General features: G+C 43.4%; 1 protein-coding gene across 1 annotated transcript; it reads left to right on the forward strand.

Moving 5' to 3' along the window:
• On the forward strand, positions 1-13,994 carry tbc1d2b (TBC1 domain family, member 2B). Its single transcript, XM_062390005.1, has 13 exons — positions 1-392; positions 1,325-1,475; positions 2,845-3,019; positions 4,589-4,740; positions 4,892-5,145; positions 6,845-7,276; positions 7,440-7,550; positions 7,737-7,933; positions 8,910-9,404; positions 9,492-9,609; positions 9,854-10,039; positions 11,156-11,277; positions 12,110-13,994. Exons 1-13 carry the CDS (start codon positions 51-53, stop codon positions 12,303-12,305), a joined length of 2,931 nt encoding a protein of 976 aa, XP_062245989.1. The 5' UTR covers positions 1-50; the 3' UTR covers positions 12,306-13,994.
• The last annotated feature ends 4 nt before the right edge of the window (positions 13,995-13,998 follow it).

The raw sequence follows: 13,998 nt of genomic DNA on the forward strand, positions 1-13,998 counted from the left end.
CGCCGCTGCACAGAGAAGTCGAAGAAGAAGAAGAGGAAAGTTGGGGAAAGATGCACGAAGGGGAGGATGGCAGCGCCGCTAGCCCCGCCGCGGCCCCGCGGGTCACGGCCGCCAGGTCCGTGGACGTGGCCGAGGTGGAGGGCACGAAGGAGCAGGCCTCCCGGCTGTGCGGCTACCTGAACAAACTGTCCGGCAAGGGGCCACTGAGGGGCTACAAGCCGAGGTGGTTCGTGTACGACCCGAGGAAGTGTTACTTGTACTACTTCAAGACTCCGCAGGACGCGCTGCCGCTCGGACACATCGAGGTGGGAGACGCGTGCTTCTGCTACGACGTGGAGGGGGAAGAGGGTCAGTTTGAGATCCGCACCGCCGGGAAGGAGTTCCTCTTGAAGGTAGGAGCTGAAGGTGTGAGGGTCCTCGCAGCGCTGAGGCTGTGGTGCTCTGATTTCTCACTTCCTCCTCTGAGGGAGGGGACGCAGACACACCCATTCACACTGGACACAGTCATCTAGTCTCACATGCACGTCGTTTAGTCACTGTGAAGGAAATCTGCAAGTGTCATGTCTTCCAGAATCTGTCTGTTTACTTTTAAACATAGATTCAAGTGCACATGAGCTCATAGACTGTATATAAAAGTGTCACAGCCATAGACTGTATGTAAAAGTGTCACAGCCATAGACTGTATGTAGAAGTGTCACAGCACTAGACGTTATATAAAAGTGTCACAGCCAAAGTCTCTATATAAAAGTGTCTCATGTGACGCTCCCCTCTGCTGCAGTCATGTGACTTGTGACCGGGGTCAGTGCCAAACCAGGGCCCTGTGGTCTCACTCCTGCTGCCCAGGCTGAAGCAGATGGAGTGAATGGTTAACACCAGGCCCGACTGCATGGCCTGAGGCAGGAACAGAGACTGAAACCAGGATCTGCGCTCCTTCACGTGACAGATCTTTTTAGTAACCTGATATTTAAACTGTTTCGTATGTTCAATTTGACTCCACAGCTGTTATCTTGCATCCAGACAGGCTTTTGTTCTATTACTATTGATGTGTGAGGTGTCATTTAATCTTTGAACTCAAAACACCTACTGGGTAAACACTTGGCCCTCTGAGACTAATGAAGAGTTTGTTTTTGATCCATACAAGTGAATCACCTTTTGTGATTTCAGGCATGCACTGAACTCTGGAGATTCTCAGCATTTTCTCAGGAGGAGGTGCATGTGTGAACGCACTTATGTCCGAGTGAGAGCCTCGGGATTATCCGCGGACTTTCTTTATCCATAGATCGTCTGAAAACTCTTATTTGTGTTTTGGTGTTTGTGTCTCCAGGCCCCCAGCAGGCAGGTGATGAACTTCTGGCTCCAGCAGTTGCAGCAGAAGCGTTGGGAGTACAGCAGCACTCGGAGCTCTGGTCAGAGAGACAGCTGGAGCTCCCCGACCCTGGCCTACCCTCCCACCGGCCTGGTCGGCAAAGACAATGGTAGGCAGACACACACGGGTACACACAGTGTGAATGTACTCAGTGGACACGTCCCTGCTCTGTTTCATCATGTCCAGGCACCAGCTGAAAGTAAACATGTGTATCTGATGGGTTGATGTTGACACAACTGCTGCAAACACCAGGCGAGTTATTTTGTGGCCAGGTTCCCAAGTGTTAACAGTAAGAGAATGTAGGAGTGGTTTTAGCGAGCATTGATTAAATGAAAGATCAACACAGGTGGAAAGAAAAGAGGTCACATAAGTTGTTTTAATCTAGTGTGTTTAAATCTTATTGCATTAATAGAATCAAATAAGCCTACAGAGGAACTCCGGAGACTTGGGACTGGAATTTCTCCTGAGGTTTCCTTACACACGTGAGCAACGCAGAAGGAGATTCTCTGTGTTCATAACTGAAACAAATCCTCCAGCTTGTTCTAGTGAGGGGTGTTGCAGCAAAAACAGAACGTAACACATTAATAACTCTGCTGCGGAGATCACACGTTTTTGCAGACCAGTAGCATGTACAGTACAGTGCATTTACAGAGCTTCATAGAGCAACATGTTACAGAGCATAGTCTGATAAGGCTACTGCTTGCTTACACTGGAACTCAGGACAATGCATCCTCAAGCAGTTGGCAACTGTTGAATGTTGTTGCCGCACAATGCTGTGAAATCTCCAGCAGGACGTTATTATCTAAGATTAGAATATTCCACATGCCTAAATTGAATTATGTCTATCTGGGATAGGATCAGAACATGCTGTTCACATGATAGTGTCTTATTCAGAACAATGTCTTAAAGGGATAGTTCCCCCCCCAAAAAATTTAAATTCTCTCATTATCTACTCATGGAGGGTGGGTGAAGGGTTTGACTCCACAGAACACTTTTGGAGTCTCAGGGGGAAACAGTGTTACAACCAAGTTAAAAAGGCTGTAAGTAAAATGTATTCAGGTTTGGAAGTGTGCATTTGTTAATTGATTTCAAATTACAAACACACATTTGTGATAACACACAAGTACATACAAAGCATTGTTGATATTTGCGACCACTTTCCTTTTAAACAACGTTTAAATAACATCTTCAAAGTTAGTTTCATACAAAGACGAAAAATGTATATTCAGCATGCTGGGCTTAGAAATGTTACACAGTGATTTTTAGAGAGTTGCTCATGAACCCACAGGCATGTATCCTGCTGTAAATAGCTTTGTGGGCAACTCTTACATATTGCTTTTCTTTATTTTGGAATCCTTTAGTGTCATTTAAACTAAAAATAATAAGATGAATCCTAGATCTTAAGAAGGAGTAGTGGTGAGGCGAGTGCTGTCGTATTGATCCAATGTTATTCTCATCGTCTCTGTGTTGCACTTCAGATGGTTTCGTCTTTGAGAAGCTGAGCGACAGCATGGAGAAGGTCCGCAGCGACTTTGCCATGGAGACGGAGACAGAGGACGGGTCGATGGTGGGACTTCAGACGGCCAGAGGAGCCTCCGCTGTGTCCACCAACCCTCTCAACTTCTCGCTCAAAAACTTTGGTACAGAACTCAAGTAAGGCTCAGTTATATTGCACATTCAGTTTTTGAAGAAAGATATCACATTTTCATCAGGTCTTTGTTTCGAGTCCCTGCTGAACAGGTGCAGCTAGTTTGACCGCTGCAGCGCGTGCCCTTAGAGAGCTGTAGTGAGGAAACAAAACACCTCCTCAGTTCTTCTTGAAGGTGTCAGCAGGACAGGAAATGGTTACATCCAGTTCACAAGTTGCTCCAGTATTGAGACATCAACAGTTCCCCTTCTGGTACCATACAAAACATACATTCTGAAATGTGCATTTGATCTTGCTTTGTATCTCTGCTGGAAAGAGAGTTGTACTCGTTGAGGTGCACAGGAATCTGAGAGCAACTCAACTGCGATGCTGTTCACTTCCAGTGTGCTCTACCTTTAACGATGATGTAGCTTCCTGTGTTTCCTTAGACTCAGTTGTTTCCTGATAGAGCTGCTATCTGAACCTGTTATGTTTGACATCAGTCTGTTATTTTTTTTATTTTCTGCTCATAGAATTAAAGATGAGAGCAGAAGCAGTCAAATCTCAAAGATGTAAATGCTCATTTATGCTGCCTTAATCTATGAACAGTAATACATGGGTTTCAAACTGTCGCTTCCGACATTCTTCCATGTATCCTTCATGTTGGCGTAGTTGTCAAGCAAAACATCCACTAGAGGGCAGCGCAGACTCAAGAGTTTGCTGACAACAACAAACATGGCGACGGCGGAGAAGGTTCTGATAACGTACTTCTTAAGAAAAACACAAATGCTGCCGTGTTGTAGGCAGCGATGGTTCATCTTAAAACTTGTAGTCTCAACCATTGTTTAAATTTCTTCCTCGTGTCCTATGATCATGTCTTTTCAACTATTGGCTATACTGCCCCCCCAGCATTACTTGTGGTACTGCTACGTTTAGTCTGTTTCATCTGTATCCTGAAGCTTTCAGAAGACGTGCACAGATGCGCACAAAACGATTGAGAGGATGGACTCTTTGCTCCGTCCATTTAAATTCACATTTCTAACGTTGAGCATAAACTAGCCTTTACTGTAACAGCAGAGTCCTGAGGTAAAAAGATGCTTATTGAGGCCTTAAGTGAAGAGTGATTCATCATGTGGCCTCTGTGGGCAGCTACACTTGTTAAACGGTGTCCTAAACGGTGTCCACAACCGTCACACTATTGTGACGGTTGTGGGCCGGATGTGTCGGCTGACGAGGTGTGAAGCAGGCGACCAACTTGAGTGTCACACTTGTCGTGGCCATTTTACAGCTGTTTACACTTTAAAGAATTTTATAACTATGATTCATAGCTTCCCACTTATTCCAATGTGATGATATAATTGATTAGTATTTAATTTAAAAAGACATTAGCATTATCAGAATTTATGGCAGCACTCTTAGTAGATTAACAAAGGATTTCTTTATGCTTATGTTACTATTCACCAAGGAGTAGAGCTTCATGTTCCCTGCAGTAAGTCCGTGATGTCTGTGGATTTGAACGGCTTGCACAAAGTAGCAGTCACTATAGCTCCACTCCTGGTCTTACTCACCCTCCTGTCTGTTTTTTGTTCTGTCAGGAACTCCATGTCTTATCTGCGGCAGGGCAAGGGAGCTGACAACAGGCGCAGTGTGTTTTACACTGGTAACAACAGCACAGAGGAGTGGGAGCTGGTGGACGCCCCACCCAAGGACCTCATTGAACAGAAATCTCACCCAGACACACTCAGACGTAAGTACTTCATGTTTCTTTAAACACTTCTGTTTTAATACTCATACTCTGCTGACTATCCCAATAGAAGAACTGTATAATTGTTTTGCATCCAGCTCCTGAAGTCTCTTTAATAAGAGGCAATAAGTAAGAAAATTCTCCTCTCTCTCAGATTCCTTGGGATCTGCATTTACATTTGACTTTGTTCGAAATCCGGCCCGGCCTAAGAGGCCACTGCTTCGGGACATGATGGGCTCTGGGAGGTTTGGGCGCAGTGCTGAGACGCGCAGTGCTGAGAGCTCGCCAGTGGAGTACAACGGCAGCAAGCCTTTGGAGATGCAGCTTCGCCTCCAGAGCCAACAGGAGGAACTGAGCCGCATGGAGCAGGAACAGGCTAAACTCCGAGATGAGCTCGCCAGTCAGAAGGTACACACTGCCATAAGCTCTCCCGATGTAATAGCATTTAAAAAAGGAGTGTGATAAATCAAATAAGTATGGAATATATATATATATATATTCATATATAGTCAAGTTTATTGTGTTTGCTAAACACACAAACCTTCTTTCGAACAATGTAAACATTCTGATTGCTTTATATCAACATGTTGCCAAGACTGATTATAAGGCAAATCATCTTGAACGCCCCAATTGTTGCTACATGCAGTATAGATCATAACCCCCCCCCCCCCCCCCTCCTCCATGTTAGTTGATGTGACACAGACCAAACTAAAGCGTCCAATAACATCTCAAATTTATTTTCTCAAAGATGGTTTATTTAATTTAAGTAGTTCTTATCATTAAACATCAGGTGAACATTTCTCCATTTAAGCTGTTCGGTCCAACAGGTCTTGTGTCATCTCTAAGTGGATGTAGCAAGGATTCATTGGTTTTCACAATGATAGATTGTCAGGACTTTACTTCAAAATGGATGACTCATCCACTTCAACAAAAATGTACTGCTTGAAATAGTATTTCAGGGAATTTAGCTGTAATCTTGGGTGGTGATGTTTGAGTTAGAGCTGTGAGTAGTTTTGACTCTCTCACTGACACAGGAAGACAAAAATGTAGCAAGAACCGATAGAACAACAGTTCCCCTCAAAACAGTCTGTTAAGAGACTAGCTAACTGTGTGTGTGTGTGTGTGTGTGTGTGTGTGTGTGTGTGTGTGTGTGTGTGTGTGTGTGTGTGTGTGTGTGTGTGTGTGTGTGTGTGTGTGTGTGTGTGTGTGTGTGTGTGTGTGTGTGTGTGTGTGTGTGTGTGTGTGTGTGTGTGTGTGTGTGTGTGTGTGTGTGTGTGCCCCTCAGTTGGGAGGTAGTTAAGACTCAGCAGCTCCAACTTAGGCAGGAATTTCTAACTGACTCTGGAGACAACTGGTGTGTGTCTCTGTGTAACTGGAAATACAATACAAATTTGTTGCATGTGACATATTGTGTCTCCATCTGTGTGAGCACACATGTGGGTGTGTTTGTGAAAGCACATTAGCCACATTTTCTCAGTGCAGCACATTTGACGATGGTAGAGCTCTGTTGTTGAAGTGAATGAGGCGGTCATGCGCGCATAGTGGAGGAAAACGTCTGGTCCACCTGACTCCAGGTCCAAATGACCATCGACACTTTCTTTATTATATTAGTGTTGGGTTTTTTTTTTTCAGCTCTGCCATTAAACACAGTGGGAAACCCCAACTGGCACAAACTTGGCTGCTTGGTTAGAACAACAAGTCAATATTTGTCAAGACATCAAGATTAACTTCCTTTTGCCATGAGTTGTTATCAGTTTCAGTAACAAGCTGCAAGATTGTGACGATTCATTTAGACTACAACCTGTCTGTCGTTAAAATATAGGACTTTACATATTACTAAATGGTGAGATCTGTAATCAAGAGTTTGGTTCCAGAAAGAATGGAACTCTGCCAAGTAGGGTTGTTCCGGGTGGTTTTCTCCTAAATAGTTTTTTTTCTTTATTCTCATAATATATTGAAGTTTTTCTTGTTAAATTAAGACTTAATTCTTGAAATATTATGACTTCAAATGCATATTTTCTGTGAACCAGGCAACGTCATTTCAAAATATCATTTTGACCCTACAAGTTGATGTGGTGACACATTTACTTTGTCTTTTATCACCCAGGAGCTGGTTAGACTTCTGCAGCAGACTCTCAGGACGTCTCAGAGCGAGCGGCCAACAGTGCGCTGTCCAGCCCCGGCTCCTGATCCATCCACAGCCTCAGACCAGGCCCCGGCTCCCGCCTCTGAAATAACCCAGGAAGACATCACCCAGCTGGAGAACCTGCTTCAGGAAAGAGACGGACAGATCAAGGCCCTGTGTGGCCACATGGAGCGTCTCGCCTTGGAGAAGGAGAGCCTGCAACAGGAGCTGAAAGGCTTGAAGATTAAAGTAGGGGAGATGAATGAGCAGCTGGGTATGATGATGGAGACCATCCAGGCTAAGGATGAGGTCATCATGAAGCTGTCGCAGCAGAGCCTTGAGGACAGTGGAAAACCAAATGATGCAAGTTCACTGTCTCCAATCAAAGAGCAGCAGGAGCTGGACATCCTGAAGGTGCAGAGGAACACACTTAAACCTGATTTTTAGAGAGAGACAATGAAGCTGCTGATTATAAGCACTGATTCTGTGGGAATCGATTTGCAGTCAAGTATTATTTTCTTTTTGTGAATAAGTTGTCCCTGTTTAACCCGACAAACTATGTGTTTTAAATCTTCAGGACGGTCTTCAAGGCTACAAATCCCAGAACAAGTTCCTGAACAAAGAGATCCTGGAGCTGACAGTGTTACGCAGGAATGCAGAAAGTAGAGAAAAAGCTTTAGAAGCAAAGGTACTGTCTTGTCTTTGGTGGTTAATGGTGCATTTTCCTGTTAATAGAAACAGGAAGTCTGAGTGGTAGGGGAAGTCCAGTGTTGAGCTTGCCTGGTGCCCCCTAATTCTTGAAGTGCAAAACAAGAAACAATTATTAACAATCAGAAACTTTATTGTAACCCTCTGCGTTTTCCCTTTCCTGCAGTATACGGCCCTGGAGGCCAAGTTGTGTCAGGTAGAGAGTAAATATCTGGTGCTGCTTCAAGAAGTGAAGAACCCGGTGTGTTCCTCTTCGGAGCAGAACCCTGCCTGTGACGTCATTTCCAGATTGTTAGAGGATGCTCTGCAGGTAGAGGGCTCCGATCAGCAGGAGCACCCCATCTTCAAACCAAGCACTGTCAGGTATGGCCATTAAATGTTAGGAAACAGCAGTAGCCAATGTGTCAGTCCCTGGACATGCTGTTATATGTAGATATAGGATTTCACAAATCATGGAAAAATCTGTTTCAGGAGAGACGGATATTATCCCAGTAGTCTTGACAGACACTGTTGCATGAGAGTCACAAGACCTGCTGTACCTTGATTAACAGCGACACCCATTTATTAAACCAGAAGAACAGGCTCTGCTGAATGGGTATAATAACATATCTAGTGCTCTCTGAATCTCTCTCTGTGTAACGCTTATCTCGAGAATCATTCATCTTATCAACTTCCCATCTAACATGTGTATTTTAATGGTCTAGGGAAGTGCAGTGTTTGGTCTGGTGCAGTTTGTACATGCAATATGCTCATTATTAATACAAAGTTGAACAGGCGACAGTGCTCTGTAGCAGTAGGTGGGGGTGGGGCTGTGTGCAAATACTCTGTCCAATCATGTTCTTTATATGTCCTTGCATAAACTAAAGCAAACTTTCTGTAACTGGGTCAAACTCTACACCAAACTATTTTGATAAGTTGATTATTTTTATTTCACCATATCAGACACACGCAGATCTGACCAGTAACAGGTGCAAAGCTTCGTCATGGCAACGAGATCCACAGACCTTGGATCTGATATTTGTGCCAACTGTTTAACAGTTATTATGAAATCTTCACTGCAGATAAAGCAAGTTTTCTAGCTTCACTCTGCACCAGAAACTGTTTTATAAAAACTTCATATTTGAGGAGGACTCATGTGTGACAAGGAGTAATTCGTAATTCTGAAGCAGCTCTGGAGAACTAACACAGGACAAGTAAACAGCCCATTCTGAACAGGCGCTGAACTCGTTATTATAAAATCAGGAAATCCTAAGTTTAAATAACTTTTGCATTAAAGTGAGTGTCACTGATTCTTGACAGTTTTTTCTACTTTGTTTCTCTGTTTTGAAATCCACCTCAGTGAGTACGACGTGTTTGGCTTCAAGACGGTGCTTGAGGAAGAGGAGGAGGAGGAGAAGCTGTTTGCGAAGATGAGAGCCTTGGAGCTGAAGACGCTGTCCATGACGAACCAGGAGGTGTCTGTAGGAGTAAAGTGGGAGAACTACCTTGCCAGCACCCTGAACAGAGACCTGGTGCGCTCCCCTGAGCTCAAAGCCCTGATTCGCTGCGGTGTGCCACATGAGCACCGGTCTCAGGTGTGGCGCTGGTGTGTCTCCTTCCACGTCAAGAAATTTCGGGACCATTTGGCGCCAGACTATTATGAGACGTTACTGAATGTAGCCAGGGACAAGCCCAACCCGGCCTCGAAGCAGATCGAGCTGGACCTGCTGCGCACTTTGCCCAACAACAAGCACTACTCCTCTCCGAGTGCGGGCGGCATCCAGAAACTCAGGAACGTCTTGATGGCGTTCTCCTGGAGGAACCCAGATATTGGCTACTGTCAGGGACTCAACAGGTACTGGAGGGGATTTAGTTTTTCTGCTCTTCCCTCTCTCCTCTTATGCATTGTAACCATTCATTTTGATTGCATGCAATTCCTCAGGCTGGCTGCCATTGCCTTGCTCTATCTGGACCAAGAGGACGCCTTCTGGAGCCTCATAGCTATTGTGGAAGTGTTCATGCCGAGAGACTATTACACCAAGACTCTGCTTGGCTCACAGGTAAACAAGCTGAAATTAAATACTGTGATACTGGAGAACATGGGACAAGCTGCTGCCTCCTCAGGAGTGTTTTTTTCTTTTCTGGTGATGGTGATGTCATATCCATGTGACCGAGCCTGCTGCTCATGACATGCCAGAGCAGGAATGCAGTGCGCTGATCAGTCTTTCTATCTGCTGGACTTTTTTTCTGAAGTTTTTCCTCCTGCTTCGAAAATAAAATTCCCTGTTTCTCTTGCTTGTGCAGGTGGACCAGCGCGTGTTCAAGGACCTGATGTTAGAGAAGCTGCCGCGGCTTCACGCCCACTTTGAGCAGCACAAGGTCGACTTCTCCCTCATCACCTTCAACTGGTTCCTGGTGGTGTTCGTGGACAGTGTGGTGAGCAGCGTCCTCTTCAAGATCTGGGATGCCTTCCTGTACGAAGGTCCAAAGGTAAGAGGCCAAAGAGAAATTAAAACTCTGACTCGCCGTTTTCAAACGCTGTCGCTCCATTTCTGATATTTGTCCAGGCATGCTGGACATTCGTGTGAGCTTAAATTCTGCTCCTTCTATATATAGCATGCTTTCTGTTGGGGTGTAAACAAGTTCCAACAAGTTGTTAGTCATATTAATTCACTGTGTCTCCAAACTTCAAAATCATTTGTGGGCGCCAGAGATCTATATATAGACTTTTTTTATTGACAGTGGGTAAATGCTTTTGTGTTATTAAAAAATATTATGAGGATCCCACATGAAATTATCCCCTAACTATACAGCTGCTGAGCTTTTTAGCCTATTTTAGCTTTTTGTTTTGGTTCTATGTTCTACAAGTTAAATATACTCTCATTTTCGACAGCAGCACACATCTATTTTTAGTTAGAAGAGTGCTGACAAAGCACCAAAAAAGACCAACAAAATCTGTTTCTGTATCAGTCTGTCATTTGCCGGGTTCACCCTAAGATGGGTACAAATCAATGCTACATGTCGGCACTTTGGTTTCAGTTTTTAACCACAATAAATGAATACGACATTAAACCTGGACTTGTTTTGGCCCTCTGGTGGCAACAGAATTATTATTTTCTTGTGTCGTATGGTAAACTGCTAGGTCACAGTTTGATAGTCACACATCCAGCATATACAAGAACATTAGCAGACTTTTGGATTCATTCTTGCTCCCCGATGTTTAGTATTCACTTTATTTTAGTTTCATTTTCGGTCTCCACCATGTGAGGCAATATCTTTGTTGTAGAAGTCCAAAAAAAAAAAAAAAAGGCCCGTGGGGAGACTTTTTCAACATATTATCATGACTAGTTCCAAACTTTTATATGATAAAAGACTACCCTAACTCTACATCATATTTCCACCTTTAAGGTTCGGTCACATTTAAGCAAATGCAACAGTGGTTATTTGGTGTTAAATATTGTTACCTTCAGACATTCCTCTAAAAGTCATAAAAACTCCTTCTAAATGGACCTTGCATATTAAAGATGATGATGGGATTATCGTTAATGTTCACACAGGAAAGTCCAGGGGAGAATTTCACAGCTTTTGATACTTTCTTCTCTACAGATCATATTTCGCTCCGCCCTCGCTCTCTTCAAGTACAAGGAGGAAGAGTTTTTGAAGTTGCAGGATTCCACAACCATCTTCAAATATCTCCGATACTTCACAGGAACAATTCTGGATTCAAGGTACAGTCACTGCTAACTGTTTGTTTTGGTATTTGCATCGTGAAACAGACCAGTGTGTCTGCAGTAAGAAGGAGCAAGGCCATTTACACTGGAGTAGCTGATTGTGTCCTCATGCTCTGTTACTGAGCAAATAAACTCGCTCACTGCTCTGTGTGTCCTGCACCAGATGGGTCAAAAGCTGAGGTTACATTTCCCTACCTGCATGAGTGTGCCTGTGCATGTCTGTGCATGTGTTTGGGACAAATAAATGCATCTTAATCTTAATCTCTAATCTTAATCTCATCTACAGTAGGAGTTTGCATCTGTAGCTTAGCATTAAATAATCAAGAATCAACCAGAAGGGCACTCAGTAGACTGAATACCTCGGCCAAGGCCCAACGGTCTCCTTACGAAACCACATTTCGTTTGCGCTTTCTGCCAGAAGATCCAGGAATTATTCTCTTAGAGATCAAGGACAATTTCGAAAAACGTCTCGCAATGTTGAAGAAAGTGAAAATAATTCCAGGATCCACCCCCTGATCCAAATTTGTCCCAAAATGTGTTATCTTTCTTTGGCCATGCCCCACCCCTCCATAAAGGAGTAGTTTGTGTGTAATCCTGCAAACAAATAAATAAACAAACAAACAAATAACAACTTCCCTGGCAGAGGTACAAACTCTAACTCTAATACGCTTTTAGACTAAGTCATACACTTAGTAACCCTAAAACAAATACACAACACAGGGACAACAGGATGTCAAATCAGTTCTCATCCACAGAACAGTGTCTGCATAACAATGTGAAACATCCACGACTGACACAACAGTTTTTCCACCGTCTCTGTTTTTTCCAGGAAGCTGATGAGCATCGCCTTCGGGGACATGAACCCGTTCCCCATGAGGCAAATCCAGAACCGCCGCGCCTTCCACCTGGAGAAGGTCCGTCTGGAGCTGACGGAGCTGGAGGCCATCAGGCAGACCTTCCTCAGGGAGAGGGAGTCGAGTCAGGACGGACGGAGCTTCGTCAGCGACGATGAGGAGGATAATTAACCTGACGCTGAAGACGAAGAGACCTCCTCCACACAACAGTGATGTGTCGCTGTAAAAGGGGTGTTCTATTGTAGAGATCTGTTTGGAGTTGCTCTCCGCATTTATGCTGGAACAATCAACTTCATACAAAGTCGAGGTGGAATCGTGACAAAGGACAAAAACGTCACAGGCTGTGTGGCTTACTATCAGTATTCCTGCCTTATTTCCTAAATCCTTTATTTGCTGGATGCTTGTGTGTTTACCTGACGGCCAAAGCTGTGTTTGTCTTATTATCTCTTTATCCTCCAATGCCAAGTTCAAACTTTCACTTCAGTCCAAATCAGTATTTTCGAAATCATGGCTGTGATCTTGTAATAAGTTGGAGATTTTTATACCTGTCGAACAAATGATTGTTTACTCTTCTTTTCCTTTCATCGCAACTCAAATGTCCTCTGAAATGTCATTTTTCCACTTGTTCTGAACAACAGATATTTTTGTCTGTTGATGAACTTGAACTATTGATGCTGAAAACTTAAACTTTAAGTGTTAGAGCCCTCAAATCACAAGGTGTGTGCGGTCCAGAAGCTCTTTTGATCAAACCTTGGATCAAAAACAAAATCTTACTCCCGTCTTAGCAGTTGGAAATCAGGTGGAGGGTTTCAGTTATTTTTCTTTCTCCCAAAGGTCAGAGTGTTTTTCATACTTTTGACCCCAACTTCTTTCATATGCTGGGATTTCTGAGTCTTATCTCAAATTGCTGATGTATTTGCATTCGTTGTCCACAGTGTGGCAGTACAACATTGGTCTCTGTCAAGCGTTTACACTTGTCCACAGGTACCGATCACTGTGCTGGACTTCAGCTCAGGATGAGAAGTCCCTTTTTCAGTGTGGTTGTTGTGTGAGAATGGATTGAGGATATGATTTGTCATCTATGGAGATTGTTGAACCTGTGTGGCAACAGCTGTCTCTCCTCCACATCCAGGTACTAAGACATGACGGTTTCCTCTCCAGCACTGTGACCATCTGGTTTGTGATTCATGCTGTTCAACTAACTACAGTCTAAAAATATTCTACAAACACAAAGAACCATGTTTTCATTTGGCTAAACAAGATTTTGTTATTGTTTGAAATCTACAAGGTTTGGACATCGCTGATGTATTGTTCACAACTTATAACTTTTATCTTTCTTTTACTTTTATTTACAGAGCATTTGTTTGCGTCAGAATTGACCATGTTTTCGTTTCCTTGTTCAAATTGTTATTAAAATAGAAATGTAGATTGAAAAAAACTGTAGGTTCAAATGAAATGAAATGATCCTCATGAGAGCAGGTCTCTCTAGAAATTGTTCAGTTTAAGCTAAAAAATGTCCTTTTTACTGAACTTCCACTCATAATGTCAATGTTCACTTCTATTTCAATGCACGGCCACTTGTTCTGATGCTTGTTTTGTCCTTTATTTTTCACATTGAATAAGCTACATGTAAAGTTACCCTCTGCTCTTCAGTTTATCTTTTTGTCCTTTTTTTCTTTACACATCCCTAAAGTGTCAGAATATTATTGTGCACTCGATTGATTTTTTATTTGTAAATCTCTACATCACCTTGTTCGTTGTTACTCAGTATAAAGTGCAAAGCTTTTATGTCACAGAAGTGAGCGTACGCCACTCTATGTTTCCGTTGCACACATTCAATAAAAACAAACGGCTGACTGAGTTT

Source organism: Platichthys flesus, chromosome 6, assembly GCF_949316205.1.
Source record: "Platichthys flesus chromosome 6, fPlaFle2.1, whole genome shotgun sequence".
NCBI classification, from domain to species: domain Eukaryota; kingdom Metazoa; phylum Chordata; class Actinopteri; order Pleuronectiformes; family Pleuronectidae; genus Platichthys; species Platichthys flesus.

Bases quoted from the DNA above. Each gene is read 5' to 3' on its own strand.
- tbc1d2b (XM_062390005.1), top strand. From the start codon at position 51: ATGCACGAAGGGGAGGATGGCAGCGCCGCTAGCCCCGCCGCGGCCCCG. The intron at 7,277-7,439 runs GTGCAGAGGAAC...TTAAATCTTCAG, and splicing joins AGGAGCTGGACATCCTGAAG to GACGGTCTTCAAGGCTACAA. The intron at 7,934-8,909 runs GTATGGCCATTA...AATCCACCTCAG, and splicing joins TTCAAACCAAGCACTGTCAG to TGAGTACGACGTGTTTGGCT.